Source organism: Linepithema humile, chromosome 2 (genome assembly GCF_040581485.1).
Source record: "Linepithema humile isolate Giens D197 chromosome 2, Lhum_UNIL_v1.0, whole genome shotgun sequence".
Taxonomy (NCBI): domain Eukaryota; kingdom Metazoa; phylum Arthropoda; class Insecta; order Hymenoptera; family Formicidae; genus Linepithema; species Linepithema humile.
In genome coordinates, this window is record NC_090129.1 from 26,276,900 (window position 1) to 26,304,290 (window position 27,391).

Here is a 27,391-nt window from a genome sequence, read left to right on the forward strand (position 1 = left end):
TGTTAAGTCTTTTTGACAAAAATTTTTTCACCCTTGACGCCGAAGACCCTTGACGCATGTGAATCAATCCACAACGTCGCCAAGCAACAGATAGTCCAAACAGATCGACCATAAAGCCGGTTGCCATCCGTTCCACTTCGCGACGGTGTCGTCCGCTTGTTTTTATCACGCTCTTACAACTCGTAATTAGAATCGTTGCAATCACACCTCGTCGTTCTCCCATATCAACTGATAAGGGGGAATGCTTGCTCACGGGAATTGTAGAAACGCATTTACAGCCCGGATGACAACTGGTCATCAAGACCGCTGATTTCATCGAGATAGCTCAACAATGTCTCCGCGTGTGGTTTCTCGATTGTGTGGCTGCTAATCAAAACGTCGGAATCTACTCGAACTTGCACCCTCGACATGCCTATGTATTAAAATTTAAGCAATTTTTTTTAGTTATCTTAAAATTCTTTTAGGTGTAATCGTCAGTTTTACTGCAAAGCTATTTATTTTATGACGCACTTATCAATGGTAATGGCTTAATATATCTTTGTGTTGCAGTCATCGACAATGCTTATAATTGTTGTATATTAATATCTCTTTTGGTAATTAATATTCTGATTATAATACAGCATATTTTTCTTCTTCTTGTAATTTTAAAATTTTCATCATTTATTTTCTGTGTAAATACTAATAATTTTTCTTCAATTATTAATATTATTCTTATTTTTTTAAATATGTTTGCGATGAATGGCTCTTTGAGCTAAAAAACGTAATTACCGGCGAAACTTATCGGTGAATTTTTTCAGCCAATTTATTAATCTCATTAGGTTCTTAGAATAGCTTGCGGTTGCACGATTTCAGCATCACGTCGGCGCTTTTCTGCGCTAGTTTAATGAGAGTCTTTACGGTCCGTTCGTTCTTTCGGGAAACTGTACGGGCGCCGCTTGCTCTGAGCAACGATCGCTTGGGAAAGGAGGAGAATTATACATGCCTCAACGAAATTGTTCCACTAAAAAAAGAGGAAAATGATATTTGATCGCGCGATTGTTTTGCCGAGTGTATGTCCTCGATTGCACGATGATTACGAGCGTTTTGCTTTGGTTCTAGCTGTTCGCGAATATTGCGCAATCATGCTAGCGCGTGTAATGCGTTACGTTCTTACGAATTCTTGCGAGGATTCTCACGCGCTCGCAAGGGAAAGCGCTTGCAAAATGCAGCTACGCTTCCGCGCACGCATTTATCAAGCTCAGACTTTCAATTCTAAAGAAAGTTGAACACATTAAAAAATTTTTTTTCTATTTTTCTTTTTCATTATTAAATATAGTAATTGGAATATAAATTAGAATTTTATTCTTCCGTTCTTTGTCAATATGCTCCAATTTATCGATGCGAAAATTAACATAGACATGACAATATTTCATTGAAAATTCATGCATTTTTCCATTTAATTTACTGAAATAGCACGAGGGTTCGCGGCGAGTTATTTGCATCAAAGTGAACGTTTTACCGCAGCGTGTCGGAGAGTCGGCGTTATTCACCCACATAATTATGCGGCACGTCGCTCACAGATTTTCAATTTTTCCGTTGGGACCCGGGAATGCTGAGTGCCAGGCAATCTTGGAACAGTGGTATGAAAAGAGGCATTTTCCGTATAAAACATCGCCGTGAGCTCAAACAGTTCGCAGCCGACCAGCGCATATGCAATTATGACTGCTGCTATAGTCAGGTGCGTTACGCATATTACTGTCGAACAACGAGCTTTTTCTGTGTATGAATAATCAACCATTTTTCCAACATTATAACGACAGCGCAAAAAAAAGGTCGTTACAGCTTCCAAATTGCGATGACGCCAAGTCTATCATTTGTTGCGATCGAAGTTGCCTGCTTGAGTGATACATTTTTTATCAATTCTCCATTACTTTGTCTAATCTATTTTATGTTTTTGTATGATTAGACCGGTAGCTAAGGCCACATACCGTACTGTTTCATATAAAATGGAATAAACAGTATGTATTTCATTTCATATTCCGCTATCGATGTCATTCTTAATATTAAATTTATTTATATTATTATAAATATATATTTAAAAAATTTTTTTATTACACCTATTTTAATTCAATTGCCTCTTTTGTGTGCTGCAAATTTTTTTTATAATTGATGGAAAGAGAGATTGATGAATCAAGATACACTCTTGAACACGGTATATCTACATTAGCACATTAGACAACCTATATATTATATCTTGATTTCTTCAATTGATAATTATCGAAACATTTTGTATTTAAATTGATTAACGGATAACGCAGTATATCGTCGATTTTTCAATCTACTTGTTGTTAAATGATCATATACAGAGTTGGGTAATAATCACTCAAGCGTACGTAAAGTTTGCTCGTAAGCAAGAACGTGGCGCACTAATACCGTAATAATTTATATGCACACCGGCATTTAATTAGGTTTCCAGTCACCCAGATTGTTAGTAGCATACGTATCGTGATGATAAATCTTGATTACAATCCAAATAAATATCCTTCGATCAATCGAAAAGTCTATTAATGCTCATGGTTAGATCGTGATCTATTCGATTTTATGGCAATCGGAGATGCATTTAGCTAATATTTTATCTCGATGGATTTGGCTATAATAGAGGCTATGTAAATAGATATATTAAGAATTTATGTCATAATGCAATCTTGAAATAAATCTGGCATATTTTGCGCATATTCTTCTATTTTCAATAGAACTTTTCCTGATTACGTCGCAATCCAGCACGGCATTAAGTAAAAATATTTCTATGCGTGATAAAGTATAATTTTAGTTAAAAACTTTTTTAGTTTTTATATTTTTTTGTCTCGTATTTATTATCTTTATATGTTTTTTTTAAGGGATAAAAATATTTGCGATAATCGTAATACTGTAGAGATTGTTTTCCCAATCGATTTGTTTTCAATTGTTAGATGATTATTGATTACGATGCTATAGCCATGTTTCGTTGTCTCGAAATCATAAAGATTTCGACGAGCAATAGGACTATTCGAAATAAATTTCCCTTTTATCGATTGCCCAGGAATCGGAGCAATTTCCCCAATAACACGAGTATGTTCGCAAATACACGGTTGCACGCTATCTGTCCGATAGAGCGGTTGCATGAATAATGAATACGGCTTGCGGTATGCATTACGTAGCTCTCGTTGTTGCATACTTTCTCCTTGTAATAAGTGTTTTTCCGCGACAGACAGTTTCCTCAAACGATACCCATTACACATTACACATGCGTTGCTAAGAAATTTTGACATATCCTGTCAACTTAATAATCAATATATCTTTATCACCATATCAGGTTATGACTCTGATAACCAATTATCTTTTTTTTATCGTTCTAATAAAACTTGTAACTTTTTAATTAATATAAATTAATTAAATTATGTATTAATATTTCTTCTAAAAATCATTGTTGGTGTTATTTATTTTCTTAATGGGAAGTATATGATTGAATTTATGTTTTATGCATTATTTTTATTAGCAAAAAAGTATATTTAATTATATATAATTTAAAATAATGTTGTAATATAATTATAATGTTATTTATAACTATATTATTTTTATGTTAATAGTAATATCAGACTTGTGGAACAAATAAAGCAATCATTTTTTTATATTTCTTTTAACTTGATTACTTCGGGTTTATTCTGTTTCATAAAACAAGAATAAAAAATACGAGATTTAAAAGAAATATGTGTACCGTGTTTGCTGAGTAGAAGTTCGCAACGGAAGTAGCATTACATAAAATTACTTTACTAGTATGTACTTTGTAACTACCTCAAGGAAATGTTTCTACGCGAGTAAAGCTTCCTAATAGTAGAGCTATAGCTCGCAAGTAAGACTTGTACATACTTTCTGATGTCTAGCTCCACTCGTGTTCTATATCGTAATAATAATTGTATTAATCGTTTTATTCGTTTTAATTTGATCGTTACGATACTATCGATTGTGTGCGAAAGGTGGATTTCACTTTGCGCAAGGTGGAAGTAATAGAAGGCGTTACGAAATCATTATAAATTTATTTTCGCCTATGGAAATTCAGTATTGTTATAAATATGATCTGTTTTGTTAAATGATACAATACAGAATTATGTAAAAAATACAGAATGTCTAGCTATTTATTATTTATAAAATTATATAGAAATATTTAATTACTTTAATTACTATAATGCAACATATTATTTAATATAATACAAAAAATTGTTTGATTAGCTTTTTTCTCATTTATTCCGTTTTTATTTATATCACTTCAAAGTGTAGTAGACAAATATCATGCATGGAAAAAGTCGAACACGATTTCTAATCTGATTTATGTGCTCACGAAACGTAAATGAGAGAGTAAACTCTTTATTTATAGCTAAACTTCAAATGAATCAGTTTTCAAAAGAAAAAAAATGGCATCGCACAATCAATCGATTGCACGTTTCAAGGTATTCAAGGTATACGCCTACGTTTTAGTGATAACAAACATTATCTTTACAAATTGTAGCAATAACATTAGTATTTTATGCTGATGTACAGGATGCATAAGCATTAAATGCATAAGCATTGATAACAAACGCGTTTCTATTTTTTTATTAAGCCATAAAAATTATAAAAATTAAAAAGTAAAAATAATAATCTTATTACGTAATTATTAATTGTATAAAAAAAATATTGCAAAGTAATTCATACATTTTTGTTTAACTTTGTTTTTACTTCTAGTAAATTTTTTTATTATTTAAAGTGTTTCGATGATATCAAAAGGATTAAAGATCCATCGCCGATAGTCGAAAGATACCGGGTGTCTTTCGTTCTTTGCAGGCGCATTACGCGTGAATATTATCGTGGATGGATGGATGGGAAAATTAATATTTGTTCACCGTTGTTGTGCGTCGGTTCGATGACGAGACACGAGAACCACTGGGAAAATGTGAACGTATGGACACCCGACGTTGTCTGTCCGACTCGACTTGGTGTTCAGTGTCGTCAGTTCGATCCGGTCAGTGGGCCATTCAGCATGAACAACGAGCGCAGTGAGTGATATTTTTACACTAGCTTGTCTTTTCTTTTCCGGTGCACCGTATATATATAACCCGCTAACTTTCTCGCGCAATACTTTGCCGCGTAATATTTTATCAAAGTTAAAATTGAGAATGGTTTCTACAATTTTTACGTTGCGTCCATTATTTCTATTTTTATTATTAACTATAATTTGTAGAAACAATAATAACGAATTTTTAATTGATAATTAAAGCAATGCTAAAACTGACAATAATTGAATCATATGATTACCGATAGTTTCTTAATTATTAATAATAACAATGTTCGTTCTTTTTGGTAGTATTTTTTTTACTTCTACTGATTAAGAAAAATAGATTAAATATAGGTATCCTGCGGCTTTGAGAAGAAGAAGATCGAAAGAGAGAAACAAAATGCAAAGAAAAGTAATTAAAATGACAAAACAGAATTGAAGATTGTTATTTTAATGTAAATAAAATTTTTATCTAAGTTCAAATTATATCAAGAGGTTTATTATATATCACATTATTAATGATTATAGAAAAAGATTGATTACAATTTTAAATTAATAGTAGGAGAAATAAAGAAAATATTTTTTTATTTTTATTTAAAAAAAAACTGGAACTTTACTATAAAATTTTGTATTCTGACGTCTTTCGAAAGCTTATTGAACGTATAAATGACCCTATTTTGATAACGCGATAATAAAACTAGGCTAGATGAGAATAAAAGTCTACATTAATATATGTAGGTAGATCAACTTGATAGTCAACTTTTGATGTGTATTTTGCTTAGATTTTTATTTTTTTTTATTATATATTAAAAAACATTAATTATAAAAATTTAGTATTATTAAAAATATAATGTTTACATAATAAAAATTAATTTTATATGCAAATTTACTTAACAAGTGCTATTTTTTTTAAACAAATCTCATAATTTGCCGCGTTAAGTAGCCATTATTACGCATTGCGTATTTTCTCTTTCCCTAGAGGATAACGGATCCGTTTACTCGGTCGGAAGCCAGAACCACCTGGTGCCGATAAGATCCAGGAAAGCTTGGTAAGTAAGAAGAGATTGACGGTTTTTAAAACAGCTGACGCGCACTAAGTTCATTAAATTGTTTCATTAACTCGAGAATGTGCATTTGCTCTCCGCAAATAGACCATTCGAGTCCTCGTCGAGTTAAACTCATCCTGTTTTGTAGTTTCAAGAGGCGGACTCAGCTGTCCAATCTGTTGCTGATAATCTTGTTTCTTCTGGTGGCTTCCTTATTCGTAACAGTTGTGGTACTCGCAGTACTTTGTAAGTTTCTTTTCTTTTTGTTTTATTTATATGTAAAAATAATAATACGTTTTAACAAATTATAATTGTAAATTGATATTTAATTTGAAAAAAAGTACAATGTATAAATTAAAATAAAGTTAACAAACATTACATATACATAAATTCTTTTTATTAAATTATTTATTACTGTCAGTTAGGGATTATAATAAAAGAGTAAATTATTTAAGAAATATAATTGTACTTCTTTACAATATTTTAAGATTTTTTAATTTGAAATTAAATTGGTCTTTGTAATTTTACGTGTACATAAGTTCTTTAACTATGATTCAACTGCGTTAAACTTTTAGTAGGCATCACGATGACAACTGCTACAACCGGAAATGCTTTTCATATGAAAAGAAATGACTTAACTCTTGTGCTTTGATATATCCCCTTTATTCGCTTAAAAATTACATTAGACATCCTTGACGAATCGTTGGGAAACCATTTAGCATCTTCGATCGCCATTGACATTGTGTAAATATTTCAATGCATGGCTATGGATCGCGCAGCAGTGCGTGTCACGTGTGTTGTTTTATAAAACAACTTCCTGCCGCGCTTATCATTACCATATGATAAGTCCCATAGTAATGAAGTTTTAATCTACATGATTGTGTCAAAACTGAATAGAAAAACTATATTAAAAAAACATCCAATATTTTTTAATATACTGTACATTGCTTTTAATATATTATTGTTGCAGATGCGCGCAGTGGAATGATGAAGATATGCGACAGTGAGGATTGCGTTCGAGTAGGTGAGTAGTATGCAACTATTATTATCAGCGAAAGCTATTACTTATATGCGCTAAAAAATTAAAAAAGAAATGTATGGCATTTATCGTCTCGGAAGCAATTATTTTCTTTCGCTGTTTACCTAGCGGCTAGTTTGAAGGAATCTATGGATACCTCTGTAGATCCTTGCGACGATTTTTATCAGTGAGTAGATTATCGTCGTGATATGTATTGGATGTGTGTGACGCATCTATATGCAAAATTCTGCTCACGCTATAAACATATCACTTTTGCATTGCGCAAATATCGCACTCGCGCGTTTTACTTTCACTTGCTTGCTACAAAAGTAAAACAAAAAAAAAAAATATATATATATATTTTTAAATAAAAATATTTGACAAAAAATATTATTGCAATTTACAAGAATTTTATTTTGTTTACTTTTTTTATATATAATCTTTTTCTTTATTGATTTTCTCTCCTATAAATATATTAGTATAAAAATATAATTAAATAGAGAATAGAGTATAGATAGATATGCTTTTGATCACAAAGAACGTATATTTATTATTAATTTTTATTTTTATAAAATATGTAAATGTAAAATTTGTTTCATTAGTGCGAATTTTCTTCAGATATACATGTGGCAGATGGTCGCAGGAACATCCTATTCCGGATAGCAAGCTGACGAATAACTGGTTCAACGAGCTGTACACTCACATTATTAGGGAGATCAGGGATCTGTTGAAAGTTAATATATCCGCTAGTGAAGTACCCCGGTCGGTGATGCAGGCCAAGACGCTATTCACCAGCTGCATGGACGTGCGTACGTTGCCGTTTTTATCTAATTAGATGAAATGTCAATCAGAGCTATAGCCGAAGAAATATTACATTATACCGTAATAAATCAATGAAAAGAAAAAGGATTGAGAAATTACGTACAATCTTAAAATGGTTTAATTTTTTAATTACATGGTGTGTACGTGTATTTTTACGAAATATGTTTTACGGAAAATTTATTAATTATTTGTTGATATTTTTGAATTTTTTTATAAGAATATAAATTTCAGATGCAATGGATGAACTCGGTTTGTTCCCACTGTTTGATTTATTGGAATCATTAAATTTACCCATGATACCAGCGGCTCTTACTAATAAGACGACTAATTACATCGAACAAATTGCCAACGTAAAGAGAAATATAGGTCGCGATATTTTTTTCGGTACGGACATCATGCAGGATCCAAGAAACAACAGCAGATATATGATTGTTTTTGATGTTCCAATTCACTCTAGTCCTTTTCTGAGGTACGCACACATATTTTTTTATTCTGCAACTTTGAGTCATTACTTTTATATTGCTATTTAACTGTTTTAACTAAAATATTTCTTTTTACTTTATATAATATATAATTTATATTTTAATTAAATAGCAATAAAGACTTAGAAAAGCGAATGCAAACCATCAGATCGCGATTGCAAAAGCTGGAAGAAGATTTGGATGAAGAAGACACAGATGAAGACACGTTGGATGAGCACGAAGATGCCGAATTGACTTACATGACAGACGTTGTGAAGCATGTCGTTAGCAATGGTACTATTGACGCTTGCACTTCGGAGGACGAATATAACATATCCGAGAAACAATTGAAAGAATGCATTGAGACGCTATACGAAATTAGCAGTATCTTCTATTATGTAAATATTTTCAATTTAATTTAATGCTAAATTAATTTTTTATTAACAAAATTTATCATATCTGCAGATGGCTCGTACCGATCAAAATCAAAGCATTGTCGAAGAAGACTTGAGTGATGACAATTACATGTATGTGGACGAGCTGCAAAAATTGACTGATGAATATGTGACAGATGTTAATTCATCTCTCACCCCTAAACTGATTTGGCGGCCCTTTATCGAGTCTCTTCTCGAGAATTTCGTCACGTTAGACCTTGACAACAAAGACAAGATACTTGTCTGTAATTTGGATTACTTAAAAGACGCGGCGCTGATACTCTCTTCTTATGAGGAGGAAGATCTAGGTATGTGCTTCTTATTCGCTAATTATTTATTATCAAAAATATTATTTTGTAAAAAACTTTTCTCAGATTAACATATACAATTTTAATTCAGAAAGTTACATTTGGTGGGTTGTCGTGGACATGGTGGTGCCTGTTTCTTCCAAAAAACTCAGGGAAACTTGGAATGTGTATGTCAATAAAATATTGCAGGTGGAAATACGTGAACCCAGATCTTTGGAATGCGCATCAGACGTAAATGAAATGATGGGTAACTACAATGATACAATAACTCTTATTACTTATTTAAATTTTAAATTATTTTTTGATAAATTTTCGTAATATGGCAAAAATGCTTTCAATAAACGATATTCTTTGTCGGCATCCAGGGATGGCGGTATCGTGGCTGTTTGTTGATCAAAAATTTCATAATAATAAGGCTTATAAAGTGATGGAGATGTTGGAGGACATAAAAGAGGCATTTGCCTCACTGGTCTTGAAAACGGACTGGATGGATCAATCGACGAAAACGGCAACGCTCCAAAAGAGCCAGAAGATGGGCTCCGAGATCGGATTTCCCGAATGGCTCTTCAATGAAAATAAGCTCGACGAGTATTATAAAAACATAAAAGTTGTAAGAAATTAATATAAAAATTATAAAATAATTTTTTGTAATGTTTACAATAGTATGAGCAATAGAATTACGACTTTGTAATTGTTAGAAGTAACTGAAGTAATTGCAATATTTGTAAATTCACATAGCGTAACATTGATTTGTTAATGTTTAGATAGATCTGTCAGAAACGAAATACTTGGACAATATGATGCAAATCCTTCGAGTAGTATTGAATACTACGTGGTCGTGTCTGCATGACGATAATTTGAGTAATAAGTCTCAGTAAGTAAAACTTTCAAAAATTGTAATGAGCAAAAATTAACGCCAAGATTAATTTTTTTCACGCTTTACTTTATCATGGATCAGATGGGTAAGCCATCCTACCGATGTAAACGCCTTCCACAGTTTTCATGCCAATCAAATAAGTACGTAATAATTTAATTTTTAAGAAAAGAAAATTAATTAAAAAATTTAATAATATATAAAATTAAAATTCTAATAAAATTTCAACAAGACTATCATATAGGTTTTTATCAATATTATAATAAATTTATAATTCATTAATTTCACGCAGCTGTACCTGTCGGAATTCTCAAATTCCCATTCTATGATTTGGGTCTCGAGTAAGAATAGAAATAATGATTTCACGATTATTTCTTTTTGAAATAAAAGAAAAATAGGAAATAGAAATAAAAGATAATAGAAAAATTAAAAAGCATAGATTGTGACTGTTATTCACTAGATGAGAGAAACAAGCAATTATTTGAATAATTTCAATTACAGGGCTTTGAATTATGGCGCAATTGGCTCGGTAATTGGACATGAATTAACACACGGATTTGATAACAGCGGCCGTCACTATGATAGCGATGGAAATCTTCGACAATGGTGGACCAATGAGACCATCTCCGAGTATAAAGAGAAAACCAAATGCTTTATAAATCATTACAGTACTTATTACGAAAGTGAGGTAAATATTTTAATCAAATTAAAAATGCTATCTAATTTAATGTAATTCGAATTAATTCAATATTTCTTATAATTAAATTTAAATTAAATTACATTAAATTTTTAATTTTATTTTATTTTAGTTTCTACAAATTTTTACGATATATTCTAATTCTTTATAAGAATAAACTTTTCCACAAAGGTCGATTCCGTTTCTGAAAAGTTAAACGATTCAAACATGTCGATCATATGATAATAATACATCTCGCATAATCGACAGATTGACGGCTACATTGATGGCGAGCTAACTTTAGATGAGAACATCGCCGATAATGGAGGCCTTAGTGAGGCCTTTGTCGCTTACGAGAGGTGGAAGACCCGGCATGGTCAAGAGCTTCTACTTCCAGGATTTACGGAGTTTACGCATGAACAGTTACTCTTTCTTTCCTATGCACACGTAAGTTAACAATCCAGAGTTAATAGCTGCAACTTATAATACGCTGCTTTAAATTGTTCACAAAACTATCACGGTTTTGTGGACTTTTCGAATGCAGAGTGATAAAATTTAGCATTACAAAAAAATTAAGAAATTAGAAAACTAAAAACATTGCTTTTAGACATTCTACTAAAACATAGATGTTCTAGAATTACCAAAGGTCTAAAAAAAGATTCGAAAAATTAATAAAATTGTTGTTTTTCTAAAATAATAAAAACATCCGGTAGAAATTCCAATTTATGTAAAATGTTAAGCTATAATTTAAAAAATCACCCGACTCGTGTTTAAATGATTGAATTACGTGAATCTGTGAATATTTTTAAACCGTAACTCCTTAATAATTTATTAATTACTAATTTATAAGCCCATAATTGTTTTTTTTCTTAATTTATGACTATACAATTAAACGGAAATTAGCTTTTTTAGTGGTTGACCTTCGCTGAAAAAATGGTTCTCGTTTAAATGTTGTTTCAATCATTAAGATAAAGTAAATGCTCACAACCTATAAAATATAGATAAAACTAATAGCAATATATTGCGTTTGGTATTTAACATTTTTACCTAAATGTCACATAACTCGAATAAAAAAGATCGTAGCAAAATTTTAAACCACACGTTTTGTAAATAAAATATTACAGTTTTTGACACATGTCATAAATTTTGCGAGAAAAAATTTTTTATTGACAATAAAACAATGTATTCTTTTATCGAGTTTAGAAATATAAAGATAAAAAATATTTAGAAAACGGTCTAAAGCATGTGAAAGTACAAGTTTCAAGCTTTAAAATGCTTTTTTAATTTTTTGTCTACGATGATTTTTCACCGAGTTATAGCGATTTGAAAATTACTAAATTTTAAGCGTTTGACGCAGCAGAACAGTGCGGCCGACTGACAGTGCGTGCCATTAATACGGCACCGTGCGTATAAATGGCGCGCACTCAGCTATTCTTGGCCACGCTGCTCTGCTGCGTCGGATGTTCAAGCGCTTAAAATTTAACAATTTTTAAATCGCTATAACTCGGTGAAAAATCATTATAGACAAAAAATTAAAAAAGCATTTTAAAGCTTGAAACTTGTACTTTCACATGCTTTAGGCCGTTTTCTAAATATTTTTTATCTTCATATTTCTAAGCTCGATAAAAAAATACATTGTTTTATTGTCAATAAAAAAATTTGTTTCGCAAAATTTATGTGTCAAAAACTACAATATTTTAGGATACAAAATTTAAAATTTATTTTTTTAAATTTTGCTACGACTTTTTTGTTCAAGTTATATGACTTTGAAATGCGAAAAATAATTTACTATCGGCAGTCAGATTTACTTTCAAAGTCGTGTAACTCGGTCAAGAAAAATTGTTGCAAAAATTTGAAAAACACATTTTGTAGATAAACTTGTAGTTTTTGACATTTGTTATAAATTTTACGAAAAAAATTTGTTTATCGAACTGCAGAGTGTTGAAGATAATTTTTGAGAACAAAACAATGTATTCTCGTTTTGAGCTCAGAACTGAATAATAATAAATAAATAAATACATTTTTAAAAACAATTGAAAGCATATGAGTGTGCTTTAGTACAGACTTAAAACTTTAGAATACTTTTTAATTTTATGTCTACAATGATTTTTTGCCGAGTTATAGCGATTTAAAAATTGTTCGATTTTAAGCGTCTGAAAAGTGTTTCTTATTTTTCATGGAACAGTGTAAATGAGATTATGTTTCCACTTTTTTTAAGTTGTTAAGATTGTAGATGATCTTTTTGTTGCTTTCAGTTGTGGTGCGAGTCTTATATTTCGACAGCACTGAAATGGATGCTGGAAGATTCTCATTCTCCTAACCATGTACGGGTTCAAGGAGTATTAAAAAATTCTAAGGAATTTAGTACCACGTGGAATTGCCCCGTAGGATCAAACATGAATCCAGCAAAGAAGTGTCATCTGTGGTAGCAGCTGCAATTTTAATTAACAAAAGACAATTTGGTGCTTCGCTATTTAATATTGTTGATCAAATGTTTATCATTTGGAGATTAAAAGTCTATTATATAGAGGCTGTAAAGCTCATATGCAAAACGATGGAAATCTAGGTATTATTTATTGTAATCAATTTTATAAAATAATAATATGTTAATTTAAAAGAATAATCATAGCTTTTGCATGTGAGCCGCAGCCGCTTCATTATTGTTATCTGATCGTTATACGGATGCAACAATCATTCTCGTTTCTGTGTAATTTTTTTGCACTGATACGTTGAAAGCACTTGTCATTGGGGAATCAAAGAGTTCAATAATGGTCCAATAATGTTTGTAATAAACGAATTTTATTTAAGTAAAAAAAATATTATCTAAATTCTATAATAATTCTTTTTTCTGATAAGCTTAATAGGCTTCTGACCTTCAAATGCCTAAAAGAAATCGTATAAATCTTGTTGTGGTCGTTTAAATTCTATCAAATTTAAAATTACATTATAATATGCTACAAGTATTTTAAGTTATCAAGTAATCTAGGTCTATCTTTTTCACGTCGCAATGTTTATTCATGATTGTTTCCGTTTAAGATAAAAATGTTACATTGATAAAAAAGTTGTTCGTTTTTTGCATGTAAAAATTTTTCATATAAAATACTATTTAAAAAAAAAAATTTTTTTAAATTAATAAAATTTTGCATCAAGCAAAGTAAACTATTGAATTTTGGGTTGCATAGTTTTCTTGTAAAACTTTAAATAGCGGAGAAACGATATCGATAAATTAAAATTGTATATTATCGAAAGTTAGAAAGATTTAAAATAATTAAAACAAGGAATGAAACAAAAAATGAACAAACTTTTTGATCAATTCAACATACCAGAAATATGTCATCGCGTTAAATGATCTTTTAACACTTCCACTAAGAAATTCCAGTAGCCTATTCAATGTCCATTCAGGTAAAACATTCTAGTAAACGTAACCACCGTTGGCATCGGTGGACTGCACGTGTTCCTGCAATTGATCCTGCTTGGTGGCAACAGCTGCACCACTAGAGACGGAAGAGACGGCACTGGCGCTGGCAGAACCACCGTTGACGGCTCCGACAGAGCATCCGGCACACGTGGTAGCCGGTTTAAGTACTTTAGGTTTCTCGACCTTCAGCGCTAGATTGTCGACGGCAACTGTGTCGGCGCTGGATGGTGCATTGTTAGCAGGTTGAGACGGCTGCTGGGACGGGAAGAACGACGGCAGAGATGGGAAAGATGGCAGGTTGGGGAAAGACGGCAGCTCGAAGTTCTCGAAGGAGTTCTGGAAGCCTTCCAAAGGGTTCTGGAAGTTCGGGAAGTTCGCCAGCACGTTCTGGAACTGGGCGTTTTCGAAGAAGCCCTGGAACGGATTGCTTGATGCTCTGTTTGCGTCCACGATAACACCGTGCTGCTGGATAACTGGATAACCGCTGGTTCGCACGTAATGCGGCACGACGTACGGCACCGGGCGTGGTACTTCTACGGGGTACGGACGATTCACGGCGACTTGAACGGGCTGAGGTACACGGACGTAGTATGGTTTGGGCACTTCGACGCGGTGAGGCACGGGAATGGGGTACGAGACATGCTTGGTTACCGGCACTGGGTACGGTTGTGGTACTTGTACGTGAACATGATGATCGATCGTCTTCAGAGGTATGTTGCTGTACGAAGGATAGCTGTAGCTGGGGAAGTTTTTGATGGAAGAAGCGACGGACGGCACGCTGTGCTGGACGACTCCTGAAATATAAAAAATTATTTTCAGATTAATTCATTAAGACCACGTTTATTATAAATAGAGTAATTGTAGAACAATAAATTGAACAATAAATTGTTGAACAATAAATACTGAACAAGTAAATCATTGATTAAATATAACTTACTTATTCAATTTCGAATATCTTTTGCAATAATTTTAACCTTTAACCAAGTTTTGATTTTTTAACATTTAAAAGATTTATGTTTTCACTGTTATTAATAAAAAAATTTAAGAATGTAAATTGATATTGAATAATCTTCTTTAACCGTAAAAATAACCAAATATCTAATCTTAATATAAAATTAGAAAAAACTTCTCCATTGCATAACATAATTAACATTTATGACGAGCATATTTCGCACTTATCTTCGACTATATGAACATAAATAAATTATTCAGATCGTAATAAAAGACGAATGTATTTTTACGTGCCACTCTAAGGCGTTGGTCAAATATTAGAATATCTCGACATGACTTTTACAAAACACCTTGAAGAGAAAAGAAAAGTGGCGTTTGTGAGAACTCCCGAGTTCTTACGTAACTCAGTCTGAACAATATTCATGCGCATTTTTACAGGTCTTTGGGTGTAAATTTAGGCGGAGCTCGTCGTCATATAAATTCCTCATGGGTCAACACTCACCTTGAGTTTGAACAGGTAGATGAGACGTGGTCACCTTCACCTGCGGAACCGAGACGGTTTCCACATGTTTATGCACGACCGCTGGCTGGTGGACCTCAGGGATTACGGATTTTTGCACCACATCGTATGTTGGATGCTCGTGAACTGTCTAAAAAATTTAGTATGCAAATGTGTTTAAAAAAAGTATATGACAAATGTATAAATAAATTAATAATATATATATATATATTCCGCAAATACTTATATTACACAATGTTAATTACTACAATGTTTCAAAGAATCGAAAAGATAGAAGACGATAGAAGAAAAGATATGGAAAATCAGAGTATATAAAAAGAATAGAATCATAAAAGATAACTACATATAGAATTTTATTCTTTTCTATCTGATGTTTATTCTAATGAATTAATTTTATACTATTTATTTGAATTGACACTATAATCGAAGTAATAATCTACCTCAGCAATGGAGTAAGGAGAAACGGGCGCTTCAATGGATGGTACCTGATAATTGGTGTTCAAATCATGCGTAGTCTTTAACATGTGAGAAGAAAGAAGAAGATTGTTAATAAAGAAAAGTGTATGTAATATTAATGTACTGCAAAAAGTAGAATAGAAAATTGTTCTGATATTAAACAAACTTGTTTGAATTAAAAATGAAAATCGAGCTGGATTATAATTGAATTAAATTATAAAAGTTTACTGTGTAATGAGTAAAAGTAAAATAGAATAAATTTTAATTTTAATCTCGTTGGAAAAAGAATTATTTGCAATAAATAGTATATTTTGGATAATTATATTTGATAAAGTATTATCCTTAAATAATAAAAAGTTGATCTTCTACATCGTAATATATTGCAATGAACAAGCCAAACAAACAAAGTCCAGACCGTCCAGACATATCGATCATCTTGAAAGATATTAATTGGAAGAGAAAAGTGCAGAATCTTTTATTGATTAATTAGCAAAGTAGTAGAAAATAAAGTTACGCGATTGCGGAGTGACGATGTGGTTAATGTACCTTGACAACAGCGTTTAACTTGCCGCCTTCGAGGAAATTATTGTTAATGACCTGTAACAAAAAAATAAATCTAAATTATGAAATTTGCATTTTAAATCTACAGTAATTGATATTTTTAGATTATAAATAATTTAATAATTGTATAGATATTTTGACAATTCTAAAATATTTATAAGTTTGAATAAAAAATCAATATTCTGTGAAACTAAACTTTACGCTTTCTAATAAAATTGCATTTAAAGTAATTCAACTTGCTTGGCAAAATTGTTGATTACCTGAGTGTCGGGGATTCCGTAGGAAGTGGCCGGCACATGGGCGATAGCTTTGGCACTGTCACTGTTCGTCAGAAAATCAGAGCCCAAGAGCTGTCCGACTTGGTGGTTAGGCGGTCCATAGGCCGAATGGGGTTGCGGCTGAGCTTCTCCCGACTGATTTTCGTCATGAACCGCATAAGAACCTACATAACCGCCAGCAGCTTTACTGATCTGCACGTCGTTCTCATGCTCGTGGTGATGATGGTGCTGATAGTCGGTTCCGTACCGTGGATCTCCCGGCAAAATCTCCCTCTTCTGCTTGTCAGCCGGCGCTGCTAAGACCGCCGCGAAGCAGACCTAGAAATATAAAGTTTAGTGTATTAGTAAATTAGAATGTTATGTATTTATAGTTCGGATATGTATCTATTTTATTCTTTGTAAAGAAAAATATAATATTAGATTAGTTAGCGATATTTACATTAAGTATACTATATTTATTATATTATTTAATTTTTCATTATACTTATTGTATGTTTATTCTTATCTCATTTATTCTTATGTGGACATGTTAAACTGTGTAATCCGTATTTATTATTTGACGCAACTTTTGAACCGGTCCCAGCAGATAAATTTAAATATTATGAAATCGACACCGACATCGAGACCTATGCATTTTAATGAACAATTAAATAAGAGAATCTGCTGAATTCAAGTTGTCATATGTTATCTAATCACATTTAAACTCTTTTTTTGTTTGCAAAAGATTACAAAATGCAAATGTGATATTAAAAATTAATATTTTGCAATAAAAAACTTCAAAATTTATCACATACATACATAATTAATAAATTCTTAACAAAAAAATAAAATGTGTCAATAATATAGTGATTTTTTAACCAGATTATTATATTTTAAAACTATATTTGTTAGAAAAAAAAATTTATATTTTATATAAGAAATTTAAAAAAATTCTATTTCTCTGTTAAATGTTATACTGTGTTAAATATTATTAGGCAATTATTTTATGTTGAAGTTTCAATTTAATAAATTTATTTACACAATTAGTTTACTTAATTATTAATTATGTAAGTAGCAAAATTTAGCGCTTCAAATTCTTTTTCCGAATTTTGTTCAAGTCGAACAATATTGATGATTCCATAAATCTAGGCTTTAAGATATGAGCAGACTGTGAAAATAAATTTTTCGTCTTGTGTTTAATTTAATTTTTGCAGAAATTGCAAAAAGGAGACAAAATGAGAGGCCGCAAAGTCACTTTGCGCGAAACTTGACAATCCCGATTGCAATTTCGGGGTTGACGCATGAGAGACGGAAATAAAATGATTTCTTACCACGGACGTGAACAGGAGGAGCTTCATGTTAACCGTGTGATGTCAAGTCGATGAATTGAGCATCTCCTCGGAGATATTTCGACCTTTTATACTTGGGAGTCTGCGATTCTCCTCCCTCCAGACGATCTTCCTCCGTGTGTCGCAATCCGGTGGCATTGACAGAACTAGATATTTTTAATTGACTTCTCGCTCGTTCGCTAATCTGCTTTTCGATGTTGCTCTCCGAAATCTTTGAATAGAGAGAACCGCAAGTACACATGTATTAGTAGTAGTAGCGTTGTTACTTACAAATTCACGCCGTCCATTGTCTTCATCTGGTATCCCTAAGAAAGACGCTATACTTTCAATGAGCATTCACTTTCGGCTAGAGTCGAACCCGTAAAAATCATCATAATAATTTATGCAAATGATTTACATGGGTTCCACGTTTCGTGGATTTTGGGCGGTTAGCCTCTCTTTCTTTTTTTTTCTCTTGTTTTTCTTCTTTATCCTTTATCGTTCAAGATATGATTCATGTTGCGCTCGTTCATCTTCAAACTTCCATCGTTATCGTTGAGAAAAGAGTGGGAAGCTTTTAAAGGATCGAGTGGCGAATATTCGTAAGGCTTAATGGATGGTATTGCATCGCGATCGGACCGATTTCTGCATTAATATTTTGATTGGCCGCGCTGATGTGTTTTTCTTGTCGACGATTGGGTGCTGTGTACTCTCTTAATGGTGTTTTAACACATCAGGCAGCCTTATATATCCGGTTAAGTGATTAGCCCGTATTAAAAAGCATCGATTAAAGGACATCGTGATTAATGTTGAATGACCGAATCTTGTGTTACTCTTGTATCCGTAATAAATTAAATAATAATAAAGTGTTGCATATAAGAGTAAAAGTGGAGTACTTCTTGAGAGAAAGTAAAAAAAATAAATATATTACATATATTAAGAAGATATTTTGTTCTACAGCTTAGTAGTTTCAAAGAGAAAGACTAAAATAAAAAAATATATAAAAATAACAATTAATACTAAAAAGATATTTTAGATTCACGCTTCACTGCTTTATATCGTCGGCCAATCTGAAACAGATGCCTTGACATTTTCGTTGAGGAAGCCCCGATTCCCAAGTGGTCATAGAATCTGTAATGAGGAAGACTTCTTGTAGTTTAGGAATACTTTATACTGATACAAATTTATAATGTTACACCATGTAGTAAAATCAAAGATTTATATTGATGCATATTTCAGGATATTAGCTAAATAATCACAATATTTATAACAATAAGTAATAAAAATAAATTCATTATTTATGAATAATTACTAATAAATTTAAAAAAAAGAGAAATAGAAAATGCCTTTTAAATATTCACTAATAATTATATTAATCACTATAGACAGATATATCACTATAGATATTAATCACTAATATTTATAATATTATAAAAGAGTTGCAAATATTAGGATAGATTTAAAAATACTGTAAAAAACTAAGATTTTGTTTTTGCAGCAAGAATTTAGAAATATGGATACATATCGGAGTCGCAAATAATTAAAATTCATTTTTTTAAATGAGATACTGTTTTGTGAAAGAGTTCGAAGCTAAAACTTGGGAATTCATCAAAATGTCGCTGGAACAAGGACGTTGCTTATAAATTGGCTATTAAGTATCGGTGACTTTTAGAATACTTTTTTCTTTTCCAATGTGCACTGTCGCGTCTTATCAGTAATACACAAATACATCGTAATATTTTTTACTTAACTTGTGTATTGTTATAAAAAAATAATATGCTTTTATATCTCAAAATTTATATTTTGATGTTTTATATTTTAATATATTTCTTTAAATATCGACATTACATGCTCAGATATCTCGTCAATCAGCAGGAATATCTGTAATAATAATCACATATTTTTTATAGAGAAAAAAATGTATATATTTTTTAATTAAAAATTTAATATTTTTAAGGAAAAATACAAAATTATTGACATAAATTTTATAATTAAAAAATTAAGATAAAAGAAAGAGCTTAATATCATATTTAACTCTATCTATCTCTTTGACACAGTTTTTTATTTGTGTTTTGACGTGTTCACAAATGAAAGCAAATGAGGAGCAAGGAGACAAACTTGATATATAAGAGACTCAATACAGTTATAGTGTCATTTTCTGCGCGATCGAAAGATGTTAAATCTTGTTGGACGAAAGTTGATTCTCGACGCATGCAGATTCCGCATGCACTTTGCATAAAAGTTGCCCGGAAGCTAATTGCGCCACTTCGGTGGTCTTTTTCTCAGGAATCAAGTGAAAACGAGATGATAAAAAGATAAGAACCTTAAAATTTGTGGTGATCAGTGTGACGCCTCAATTTTCTTTCACAAACTTCCTTTCTGATAGTCTTGAATTTTTAAGTTTTACAAAAAACAGGACAAAAATAAAGCCTATTTTAGATGATTTAAAACAGAACTGAAAAATTTGTTTCCAAATCATATTATATTTATATTTTAAATTTTAAATATGTAAATTATGTTTTAAAGCTTTAGGTTACCGAGAAAAAATGATATAATTGGTCAGATATAAATATATATAATTAGTTATGAAAAGATCTAATAACATATGTAATTTGTATGATCATACAAAATATTATGTCTTATCAGATCTTTTCATAACTAATTATATATATTTACATCTGAGCATATTATATTATTTTTTCTCGCGTTTCCATGTTTTTTTACAGTTCTTTACAGCTGTGTAAAATATATAATTATATTAATTGTAATTGTTATTGAATTCTGTCGCAAATTACGAATCGTCTGTGTGTGTGTGTGAAAGAGACTTGATGCAGGTGAAAAAAATAAGAAAATATTTATCAGCAAGATCGATGCGATCGAAGTGGACCTGAAAGGCAACAATTCGACATGCGCCAACCAATCGATTATTGCCGGTAGGTTGAGCGGTTCTGTAGTAGGTATTCGCATTAATTCCGAGACTTCGGAATATCTTTTCCATAAAACATCTCGCACTCAAAACAATTCCGGTATAGATTGAATAGTTGACTCATTATTACACAATCTAGTCTTTAGCCTTTTTCATATGCGTGTCATTCCATTATTTCGTTATACATAACAACATTGAAAAAACAAAATGATATATATCCGTGACATTTAGAATTATGCTTTCATCAATTAAGAAAAATATTTGCATTTTTAATATTTTTTAAGACATTTTTAAATGCAAAGTTATATTTTTTTTCCAGAAAAAGATGTTTTGCAACATTGTAACATCTTATAATAATTTTAAATTTTATATCAATAATTTTGATTTTCTCTTCTTTAAAAAAAACACGTTTTCTTGGACGTAACTTTCAGATTTTAATAATATTGAATCAAGTTTGTGATCTCTTCAGCTGCATTCGACATATTCTTATAAAGTAAAAAAGATATTTAAAAATAAAATATTTAATTGTAAAAAAGAGATAATCAAGAGACCAAAAAAAAAAATTGAACAGCAATGAATTAAGAACTTGCATAACACATGCCCAAATTGATTCTGCACAGCAATTTCTCCATACATAACAAAGACAGGTTTTTACCTAAACTTGGTCGACCGAAATACACCTGTTACGATTGAAACAACAAATTAATTATTTAACCTTGGTCACAACTTATGGTATTTATGTCGAAACCTATGGTACATGGTCGGTACTTGACTACATTTGATGAGACTCGTTTATTAAAAAATGGAAAGGAAAGAAATTATTATGAGAGAAAAAATTATGATTATTTATGTATATATATATTCCTAAATCAATCTTGATTCTTCGAATGAAATTGCATAATTAAAGATAGCTTATTTTTTCAAATATATATATCCATATCTTTTTAAAGGTTATTTGATAACATTTACATTAAAGAAAAAAATCTATTTTGACATATAATATCCAAATTCGTAATAAATTATTTGTTGCATAAAAAATTTATAATCAAAATTTATAAATTTTATATTTAAAAAAATATGAATTAAAGATACTTTGACAAAATTAAATTATCAATTAACGTATTTGAGTGCTTTTATTATATATAGATTAAAATAATAATTTTTAATAATATATATAATATACGTTAAATTAAAAATATCTTTTAACGAAGAATTATTTTTCTTTATATCATTTGTTTATGTATTAACATAAAAAATTATATTTTCTGTGATTATTTAATATGGCATTTATTTCTAAAATAATGCGGTCCATATTTCAATGTAAACAGTTGCACAATCATTACATTGGATCGAGATGTCATATATGTATATATGTGAAAGTAAAAAGAGAGATATGTAAATCGAGAAATCCCAATCAACACGGTCGGATCAGTATAATGCATAATGAGGCTTAAAAAAAGAAAACTGGGTTGTGCAAGGCGGGCACTTAGCGGGACATAACAACGGAATTTATCGTAAAGACGACGCAAAGCGATTATTTTTCAAAAGCCGGCGTGTAAAAACACGATGTAAAGGCGCGTCGCAAGAATCATCGCCAGCTCTTTGTAAGATTCGCTTTCACTTTATTGAGATTTTTTCGAGCCTTTGTCTATGCGCGCCTCGTACGATATCTGTTATAATTCATGAATGATATAATACATTCGCAAAATATATCATCGACAATACTCCGAAATTTTGATTGCGGTCGTGTATTCATACTTCAGTGAGAGTGCAATTAATTGTACAGACTACATAAAGAACAATTGCAACATAAAAAAATTATTTCAATACCACTGTATATAATTATAATATATTAATTACTGTACTATTATTTAGTAGATTCTACAAATTTTTATACAACAGTTATTTTTAGACATTTTATAAAACAACATAATATATGTAAATATTTAATTATTTATATTAAATATTGTCACATTTTGTCACATAATGTTATAATTAAAACATAATGTTACAAGCTTGTTTTTTTTTATTTAGGGATATACAAGAATGGCTATGGCAGCGCCATACAGCCCGCGAAATACAATTACAAGCTTGATTAAACTTTATCAAAATGGCTCCATCTATGTAAATAATATCACAAACATTTAATTAATTCCGCCAAACTATACGTTTTTTTGTGGTACGTAGCCGCGCTAATATTGCATATCGCCAGGAGAATAAATCTACACTAAAGCTAAGTTGCATAAAATAATAGAAAAATATTTTAAAAAATTTTTAAATTAAAAAACTAAAAATTAAAATAATTTTTTTTAAATTACATATATTTTTCCAAAAATTGTATTTTGTTTATCTGTAATTTAGCTAACTGAAATATATCAGAAACGAAAGCACATAGATAGGCAAACTTGGGTCTCGTTTGAAAGATCTTGAAGAGTTCTATTGAATGAGACTAAAAAGAGATCTCTATTTATCACTGTCTAAATTTAAACAATTTATTTAAAAATAACGAAGAAACGTATATATATCATAACATAACGTATTCTAACATAGTAATTCAGCTTTAATTAGAAATTTTTCAATAAATTTTTGACGCTCTTGTTTTTAATTTTATTATTTCCCGATATTTATTAATCAGATTGTTCTGACTTGGTAATTTAGAATTAAAGCTGAATTGACGACGATTTATATGTTAATGAGCAGTTTATAAACATGCGTTTTACAATGTTTACAAACATGCGTAATTTATAAGTTGGTGAACAAGAAATTGTTTTGATCATCAAACTAAGCATCATTAACTCTGTAAGTAGTATCTCTTTGATAAAACTGGAATTTGCGGTTACGCGGTGAGAGTGCGCCAATCAAACTATACACATAGTTCGTCGATACACATGATATCAGCTCTTGAATTAGTGCTTGAATATTTCAAGTGGTTAAGCAAATTGATTTTAAATGTCGGAGATCAAATGTCAAATAGTTCGGATTTTTCAAGCTAGTACAAATCAACTATTTACGTTCCAGCTATTCTATTCAACTATCTAAAAACTATTGAAGCTTAAATGTTTCTGTTTTAAACTTACTTCCTAGATTGAAAATCTCGTTTTTCCGTTTATACATTTTAATATACAAAATTATTTCTATCGATTCAGCTGATTTTTTTGACAGTTTCATCATATCTCCCATATCATTCGACAGATCTTAAATTATTATCATCGCATGTGCATATTATATTAATTGAACTTTGTAAAACATGCTACATTAATTTTTCAGATCTATATTTTAGATATAAAGCGACTTTCGCTGAATACTTGTATCTAAAAATTCTTATTAATATGAAAGATTATAGTATAACTAGACAATTTGCATTTAAACTCGTTATTCTACATTTCACCTATGTTTACTTACATATAGCAATAGAAGTATATATATAAATTAAAAATAATTCTAATTATAGTAAATATCCATTCACTTGTGTTCGTTGCTTTTACTCAACCTTTCAAATGTAAAAAGTCGTGTTTAAAAAAATATAAAAATTACATTTTTAATTATAAATAATATATATCTTTTTATTCTTTTATTTTATATAATTACAAAACATCTATGTATAATAATGTAACATTTTATAGATAAAACTTTTTTCTCTCCACAACTTTGGAAAGTATCGACGTAATTTTTTTGAATAATTAACAACTATTTATTATCATTTAGCTATAAAAAATTGCTTCCTAGATTTCTGTTAGACAAGTTTGATCTCTAATTAGTTAAGATACCAGCGATTTTTATTTGTACACTTTACGTCGCTTTACGTCACTTTGCTCCTTTCTCTACTTTCGTTAAAAAAGGATCTTAAGCAAAAATATCACCTTTTTATCGCATTTTTTGTTCTCTGGTTCATATTCAAATTGTAAGCTAGGTGAAGGTAGGAAGTGTTGCCTTTTCTCACGCTCACTTCCGCATGCACTTACGGAATAATAATAAGAAGTTTAAGCTTAAACTTTATGCTGAAACTTCTTATTATTAATTGAACTTTAACTGATTTCTTTTTTACAATCTTTTTGACAATCGTTCTTTAACTGTTTTATATCTGTCGTATAATGGAATTATATGACACTGATTAAAAAAAATAATTGCAACAAATTTTAACAATTTAATTAAAAAGAAATAATTTATATAATGTTAATTTTTTGTCGTGTAATTTTTGTTTGTACAATTGTAAAGTCAACTAAAAAGAAAATTTTGCCGCAGGATAATGCAACATTGTCGTCAACGACAATAATTGACAGAACGAGGCTTTGTAATAAGAACAAAAACCGGTTCGGCACAAAAACACAAGTAAAATAATTTGTACCGTCCTTTCTTTCTCCTCTCACTTTCAATGAAAGTCTGTAAATCCGCGCTGTGGGACCTAATAACAACGGCCAATGCACAAATCGGAAATTAATGACTACAGTAAGCTTTATACATAAATATGTACAATTGTGCTCAAATTATTCACGTAATCTGAGATTATTAATTAATTACAAATAGAAATTAGTGGTTTCGGTATTATTACTTTCTTTTGTCGCATTTGTTCTCGTAAAGTTAACTGGATATCGGTAATATAATCCACGATGGTTGAAATAAGTACAAGTAAAGAGATTTGAGAACATTGGAGAAAGTCATTATTTTTTACATTTATTAGAAAAATCAAGAAAATAGATAAATAAATCAATCTGAAGCTAAACCGTTCATAAATCAATATCTCTGTACTCTCAATTGCTATTGATTAAAATAAATGATAAATATCAATAATCTATATATCATTAATAATAATCAAAGATACCGCCAAAGTTATCACATTGAGAAGCAATAATTTTAAATGACTTATTTCTTTGTTATATCTATATTTGTATATTATCTTACAAAATATATACATAAATTAGGAAAATAACTTTTTACAAATTATCATAATACAGATATTCTGAAGCGCATTTTTCGAAATAACTAATGTTGTAATAAATAATTATTTTTATAAATAAAATAAATAATTATTGTGTTAATCGGCTAATAATAAATTTGCGCATTTCCTCATGAGATAAATGCACTCCTATACACTTATAGTGAACGGTTTAAGTGAAATGAAACCGATGAATCAGATTGCGGATCCTGTTACTTTATGAATTTCTATCGTTGTCTTTCGGTGATAGTCCTTTCACTCTCGTTCGTATCACACATGTTTACTTCCGAGATATTGGTTGTACATTCTCTAAATACGTTTGGAAATTAAGATGCAAGCTCTACTTCGATATTATTTTTTCTTATGTTAGTGTTCCCTCCTTTGCACATCTAGAATTACATCTAGAATTATCTAACAAAGAATCATGATCACTCCCATGATTTAAATAATTGTTCTTTTGTTTTTTCAATTTATTTTTGCAAGATATCGTCGATCTTCCAAGTAACGTGGGTGTGCCTCTTCGTGACCATCGATCTCGATCACGATCTTCGGCTTACATTAAAATCTCTTATGTCTTTCCTTTCCGTAGAATCCATCAGGCCTTTGGTCATCGAACTTGCTTAGTTAGCCACGCGGTGAGAGAACTAATCGCAAAAAAGTGGAGAAGATAAAGACAAGGAACAAGATCGATGGCGAAAGAGATCGGCCAGTCAGAAAGAGAGTGAGTGAGTGCTTTCTTCGTTGTAAACCGATCCACATAGTGAAGGTCTTCGTATATAAGCCACTGTATAGACGATTCTATAATAGTCAGTGCAACTCGTCCCATTGGTAACGATATCCGATCCCGATTCATCTAGAATAACGACATGATGATCATGTTGCAGATTGTAAGTTTCCGTGACAATTGGAAATGTCAAAATCATCGAGAAGATTTCAAGATTGTCGCCGTTTATTTCTTCTAAAATATCATCGCCGCTTTTGTGACAAACATATTCGATAGTGTTGTCAAGATTTTTTGAGAGCTGGGCATGAAATAATTTACGAACAATATTACTCCAAGATTTTTATGTTGAACAAAACTTGCTTAAATATTAACTGTGTTGTCTAGAAAAATTAATGCCGGCGTTTTGTTATCACTCTTGATAAAGAGATAGTTTGAGATTTGAAAACAAATATTTTTAAATAAATAAAATTGAATTATATTAATGGATTTATTTTATTAAATCACAATTTCACTTAAGTCTTGTTCGGCTGTAATTGACGCGTTTCACTCATGTGTTGAATTGCTCATCATCTGTCAGACACGGGTTCATCACACTCTTATAATGATGTTACACCTTTGCAGTTTTTATTCG

General features: G+C 30.7%; 2 protein-coding genes across 3 annotated transcripts; one reads left to right on the forward strand and one right to left on the reverse strand.

Moving 5' to 3' along the window:
* Positions 1 to 31: 31 nt before the first annotated feature.
* On the forward strand, positions 32 to 13,514 carry LOC105667910 (endothelin-converting enzyme homolog). 2 transcript variants are annotated; one of them, XM_067349672.1, is made up of 19 exons: positions 32 to 416; positions 1,453 to 1,717; positions 4,760 to 5,048; positions 6,027 to 6,096; positions 6,242 to 6,339; positions 7,064 to 7,117; positions 7,241 to 7,298; positions 7,730 to 7,920; positions 8,165 to 8,402; positions 8,528 to 8,792; positions 8,860 to 9,136; positions 9,228 to 9,383; positions 9,502 to 9,746; positions 9,901 to 10,010; positions 10,095 to 10,153; positions 10,303 to 10,351; positions 10,512 to 10,698; positions 10,957 to 11,133; positions 12,942 to 13,514. In XM_067349672.1, exons 2-19 carry the CDS (start codon positions 1,589 to 1,591, stop codon positions 13,113 to 13,115), a joined length of 2,826 nt encoding a protein of 941 aa, XP_067205773.1. In that variant the 5' UTR covers positions 32 to 416; positions 1,453 to 1,588; the 3' UTR covers positions 13,116 to 13,514. The 2 variants fall into 2 exon arrangements, with proteins under 2 accessions (XP_067205773.1, XP_012215455.1); XM_012360032.2 differs by lacking the exon at positions 32 to 416 and having other exon boundaries at positions 1,601 to 1,717; positions 4,803 to 5,048.
* Positions 13,515 to 13,603: 89 nt separating this feature from the next.
* LOC105667911 (uncharacterized) lies at positions 13,604 to 21,925 on the reverse strand. Its single transcript, XM_012360034.2, has 5 exons — positions 18,181 to 21,925; positions 16,853 to 17,188; positions 16,578 to 16,628; positions 15,558 to 15,705; positions 13,604 to 14,898 (listed from the first exon to the last, which is right to left on the reverse strand). Exons 1-5 carry the CDS (start codon positions 18,205 to 18,207, stop codon positions 14,099 to 14,101), a joined length of 1,362 nt encoding a protein of 453 aa, XP_012215457.1. The 5' UTR covers positions 18,208 to 21,925; the 3' UTR covers positions 13,604 to 14,098.
* Between the last annotated feature and the right edge of the window lie 5,466 nt (positions 21,926 to 27,391).